At 42.9% G+C, this 6000-nt stretch overlaps 1 protein-coding gene across 1 annotated transcript in view; it reads right to left on the reverse strand.

Moving 5' to 3' along the window:
- neurl1.L (neuralized E3 ubiquitin protein ligase 1 L homeolog) overlaps positions 1-5608 on the reverse strand; it is a 162456-nt gene extending 156848 nt beyond the window's left edge. Inside the window, exon 1 of the mRNA XM_041568669.1 lies at positions 5360-5608. Within this exon, the coding sequence (XP_041424603.1) occupies positions 5360-5471 (112 nt within the window). The 5' untranslated portion in view covers positions 5472-5608. The remainder of the gene's footprint in view (positions 1-5359) is intronic.
- Positions 5609-6000: the final 392 nt, after the last annotated feature.

Here is a 6000-nt window from a genome sequence, read left to right on the forward strand (position 1 = left end):
TTTGGATCTCTAATACATCAAGGGGCAGCTTTATCAAAGATCGACGTGAAAATTAGAATTTAAAAAATTCGAATTTCGAGCTAATTTGTGTGTGCTTGGAATAGGAAATAGTCCAAAATCGATTTGAATTTGAAAAAAATTCGAAATTTATCATGTACTGTCGACTTCGACCATTCACCATCTATAACCTGCTGAATTGCTGTTTTAGCCTATGGGGGACCTCCTAGAACCTATTTGGAGTCAATTGGTGGACTTTGAAAAATCAAAGTTTTTTTTTGGGAAACCTTTGAATCGAATTCGCTATTACTTCGATTTATACAATTCGAATTTGATCGAAAATTTACCTTTTCGGCCAAAAAAAACTTTTTTTCATTTTGGTTGGTCTTTTTGATTTCGAATTTCGAAGTTTTTCAAATTTGAAATTCGACCCTTGATAAATCTGCCCCCTAAGTCTACTCAAAATAATTTTAAACATGAAATAAGATTGTTTTGTCTCTAATAAGGATTAATTATCAAGTACAAAGTATTATTTTTAAAAAGTTGCATTATGGGAGATGGCCTTCCCGTAATTCAGAGCTTTCTGGACAGCAGGTTTCCGGATAATTGATCCCATCAGTGTGTAACATGCTAAACAATGTATCATTTTAAGTAATATTACCCTTTTTGACATTCAGGATGTGTCTCTGAACCTTCTACGGAGAACTGTCTAATATAATCAATGTTGTTTACTTTGCATGCAAATATAAAACTTCGAGCAAGATGGGGCTCTGTGAATTCTGTGTGGCCAGAAACTGTAAATGCCTGCCTGGTATATCCAGAAAGCCCAAATTATCATCAAAAATTTATAGGCTGATGCCTTGTAATGGACAAGGACACACAAGCCATCATTGTCTTATTCTAATAATTAATATTTGCTTTATTCACATGCCTTGTTATTTCCATGAGAAGAGACCACAGTTGTGCCAGAAAAATCTTTCAAATCAAGACAATCACTAAGCCAATATAATCACTATATAAATAACAAGCTGCAAGTGACGTGTACCACTGTCCTGTACCCAGATGAGCAACTTGTCTTTTGACCTAACTGATTAAATTTCCAACATTTATCTGCAGCCAAGTAGAGGGGTTGTGGTGTAATCTGTCCTGTCTCTTGCACATAATAGGGCCACACATAGCAGCAAAAGGTCAGACGAATGTAAGTAAACTTAATAATACACCACAGTCACTGAAGGGACTATGGGGTAAATTTATCAAAGAGTGAAGTTCCGCCACTAGAGTGAAATTCCGCAGCTCTTTATTCATTTCTATGGGATTTTATATATAAGTAAAATTTCACCCATTGATAAATACGCCTTTAAAAACCCCATAGAAATGAATGGGAAGTGGCGGAATTTCACTCTAGTGGCGGAACTTCACTATTAACTTCACTCTTTGATAAATATACCCCTATGACTGTGGGATAGCAGGTATAGTAGGGAGAGATGGTGTCTATAGTAGCAGTGGGATAATAGTCTCTGGGAAGGGACTATGGCTGCGGGATAGCAGGTATAGTAGGGAGAGATGGTGCCATTAGTACTATTGTGATAATAGTCTCTGGGAAGGGAGTGTGACTGTGGGATAGCAGGTATAGTAGGGAGAGATGGTGCCTATAGTAGCAGTGGGATAATAGTCTCTGAGAAGGGACTGTGACTGTGGGATAGCAGGTATAGTAGGGAGAGATGGTGTCTATAGTAGAAGTGGGATAATAGTCTCTGGGAAGGGACTATGGCTGTGGGATAACAGGTATAGTAGGGAGAGATGGTGCTATAAGTAACAGTGTGATAATAGTCTCTGGGAAGGGAGTGTGACTGTGGGATAGCAATAGCAGGTATAGTAGGGAGAGATGGTGCCTATAGTAACAGTGGGATAATAGTCTCTGAGAAGGGACTGTGACTATGGGATAGCAGGTATAGTAGGGAGAGATGGTGTCTATAGTAGCAGTGGGATAATATCAAATACATACTGGATTGTCCATATGTCTCAAATCTGTATATAGCGCTTCTCAACAGGTTGCAGCCCCCGTGTTAGGATGCCAAAATACCAAGTAGAATGAAGTAGTACCTGGAGAGCATGGTGGGATTTTTTAAATCATTATTCTATGTTTATTGTAGGGAAATCGTGCACTGGGAGGTGCAGTGGTATAATAGTCTCTGGGAAGGGACTGTGACTGTGAGATAGCAGGTATAGTAGGGAGAGATGGTGTCTATAGTAGCAGTGGGATAATAGTCTCTGGGAAGGGACTGTGACTGTGGGATAGCAGGTATAGTAGGGAGAGATTGTGCCTATAGTAGCAGTGGGATAATAGTCTCTGGGAAGGGACTGTGGCTGTGGGATAGCATGTATAGTAGGGAGAGATAGTGTCTATAGTAGCAGTGGGATAATAGTCTCTGGGAAGGGACTGTGAGATAGCAGGTTTAGTAGGGAGAGATGGTGCCTATAGTAGCAGTTGGATAATAGTCTCTGGGAAGGGACTATGACTGTGAGACAGCAGGTATAGTGGGGAGAGATGGTGCCTAAAGTAGCAGTGAGATAATAGTCTCTGGGAAGGGACTGTGACTGTGGGATAGCAGGTATAGTAGGGAGAGATGGTGCCTATAGTAGCAGTGGGATAAAAGTCTCTGGGAAGGGACTGTGACTGTGAGACAGCAGGTATAGTGGGGAGAGATGGTGCCTATAGTAGCAGTTGGATAATAGTCTCTCGGAAGGGACTGTGACTGTGGGATAGCAGGTATAGTAGGGAGAGATGGTGCCTATAGTAGCAGTGGGATAAAAGTCTCTGGGAAGGGACTGTGACTGTGAGACAGCAGGTATAGTGGGGAGAGATGGTGCCTATAGTAGCAGTGGGATAACAGTCTCTGGGAAGGGACTGTGACTGTGGGATAGCAGGTATAGTAGGGAGAGATGGTGTCTATAGTAACAGTGGGATAATAGTCTCTGGGAAGGGACTGTGACTCTGGGATAGCAGGTATAGTAGGGAGAGATGGTGCCTATAGTAGCAGTGGGATAAAAGTCTCTGGGAAGGGACTGTGACTGTGAGACAGCAGGTATAGTGGGGAGAGGTGGTGCCTATAGTAGCAGTGGGATAATAGTCTCTGGGAAGGGACTGTGACTGTGGGATAGCAGGTATAGTAGGGAGAGATGGTGCCTATAGTAACAGTGGGATAATAGTCTCTGGGAAGGGAGTGTGACTGTGGGACAGCAGGTATAGTAGGGAGAGGTGGTGCCTATAGTAGCAGTAGGATAATAGTCTACGGGAAGGGACTGTGCATGGGCAATAAACATGAAGGGAGCCATTAGCTTACAGCGTAGATATGAAACATAGAGCATATTGCAATAAGGATTAGAAATCATGTTGCTAAATAGGACGTGTTCAAATTAACTTTTGATTATTAGACAGGCTGGAACTGTTCTTTTTCTATTTATTTGAAGCTTTTGAATGATGCTTTTCTGTTCTACCCCTCTCTGTCTCTCTCTGGATACAATGGAGGAGTATATGCGCTATAAGCCACAGCCATTAATATTTGAGTCAGAGGCATGGAGCCCGCTGTTCTCCAGCATTTTAATAAATTGGGGGAATGCACAAACCCAATGTTTGGCAATAGAAGAAGGATGTCAGTTTGAACTTTCTTGATTTACGCAGACTCTTATTCTATCTCAGCCCTACATTTCAGAACCCCACGTCCGCCTATGAACAGAAGTGTGAGTTTATCAAGTGCCCATATTTCAGATATCCTCACATTTGTACCAAATATTGTTGAGCGTTGTTGCATAGCTGCACTACTTTTATCACTTAAGGAATTCATATCCTGAAATATATTTATTGAAAAATAAAGATGCATTATGTTGCTTTTGGACAGAATTTCGAATGGGACTCATGGCACAAAATATTTAGCGAGACCCCATTGTTTTAAGAAAGTTGAACTGTCCCACGTCTGGCTCCCCATAGACGCGACGCTTCTTCTTGCCGAACGACCGATTTTAGGGAAGTCCGACCAATCCTTCGAAATTATCGTGCGGTTAGTGGGATTCGAATGATCGTACATCCTTTCGATTTTTCGTCTGACATCTGTCAGGAAATTGATCGGCCAGGTCAAGAAATCTTTGTCGGTCCCAGTGCAATCTATCTATTTTTGCAGGGTCAAGCAGGCAGCTCCCCTTTGTTTTCCTGGCAAATTGGTCTTTGTAGTTGATGGTCAATTCGTATGATCGTACGATCGTTCCAAGAAAATCAAGGTCTCACGATGAGGATCAGATCTTTTAAAAATCTCAGCATCTATGGCCAGCTTTATGCTATTGTCTGGGCTGCCTTTAGCAGACTGACCTATTGTTGAACTACAACTCTCAATACCCAGTAGCCTTTAGCCGTCAGTGGGTGCTTGGAACTGTAGATATAAAGAACTAATATAATGTTATTGCTATGGTAGTCCTATTGTGTCCACCCTGTCCAAATGTACCTACTATACCCCACCCTTCCCACCTATAACTGTGGGGCCCCTACTAATCTCCCTAACGTCAAATCTGCATCAAATTCTAAATGCTCCCCATTGACCTGCTCTGTGTCTCAGGAACGTCATGTTACATGTTTATCTCTTCTGACTTGTTTTCTATTCTCCGTCGAGCATCTATCAGTGGCTGCGAGTCTGGGGGACTGTGTTTATAGAATGATGTCATTCCAGTAAACTGTCAGTGGGCAAAAAAAGCAATTTATTATTCCCACTGCCCCCCACTAAACAGCCCCCACAAAGGTTACTCCAATGACAGTATTGACACTAGCACTGTGCAACTTCTGCATTGCTTACGAGCTGCTTTTTATTATGATTACTGCTGGTAAATGTATATAAAGCTGAAGATCTGTTTCCTAGAAACAATTTTTTTGTCTCTCCCCCTCCCTAAACAGGCACATAACCCCTTCACTGCCACAAATGGCTGAGGAATTGCTGGAGAATGGGCTAACGTAGCTACGGATGTATGTATAAATGATGATGATGATATATATACAGTGTATTAATATATGCATACATATAGTATATAGCCAGTAAGAAAAGTTCTACATGCAAACAGGAGAAAACTGATCTGCCATCAAGGCAGTAATTGCACAGTTAATCGCATTTTAAGACTGAATAACGTTCAAGCACCTTAAAGAATATTTTAAATAAAAAAGTAATATTCTCCAGATGTCTCTGGCTATACCCAAGGAGCAGGTATATATATATATACTGGTGAACAGAGTGAGATGTGCCCAAAAGGCAGAGAGACTGAGTGGCACCCAGCTGGGCGACCAATGACACCTGTAGGAGCTATGCCAGGTTTTGGCTCTTACCTTTGGGATGGTGGTGGTAATGATGGTGGTGCAGCTGGTGGTGGCCCCTGTGCATCCTGTTGTGGCTCCCCCTGGGAAAGGAAGGGGTGCTGCTGGACAGGCTGTTACCCATGGCATCCAGAAGAAGCCAGAGAATCAATAGGGAGAAAAGCAGTAGCAGCAGCTCAGAGAGGAGTATGGACTCACACTGTCAGATTGCTGCAAATCTCCAGGCTTATTCTGTCAGCTACTATTCCCCCGACCCCCACTGTCTCCTCTGCCAGCCCCTTGGCTTCTCTTCTGCTGCTGCTGCTGCTGCTACTGATTCTTCTCACTGCCGCCCGGCAGGCTGCTAGATCCTCAGATCTCCCCGTGTAGTGAGGGGCAGGAGGGACAGCTCCATGCCTGGATTAGAAGTGGGATCTGTGTCACTAGCAGCTGCCTGGCACTGTCTGAATAAATAATGAATAAATAAGTGGCCACTAATCTGCCCAACCTGTGCTGTCTGGCTGTCTGCCCACGGCTCCTTAGCAGCAACTTTCTGCTGGAACCCCCAATACCTGAATCATTCCCTTTACTCTCCTCCCACCTTGTGTCTTTCTGTCAGCTGCTTAGTGCCAGCTTGATTTAAGGTGGCCATACACGGGCAGATTAAAGCTGCT

This window comes from Xenopus laevis, chromosome 7L, assembly GCF_017654675.1.
Source record: "Xenopus laevis strain J_2021 chromosome 7L, Xenopus_laevis_v10.1, whole genome shotgun sequence".
In the NCBI taxonomy this organism is placed as follows: domain Eukaryota; kingdom Metazoa; phylum Chordata; class Amphibia; order Anura; family Pipidae; genus Xenopus; species Xenopus laevis.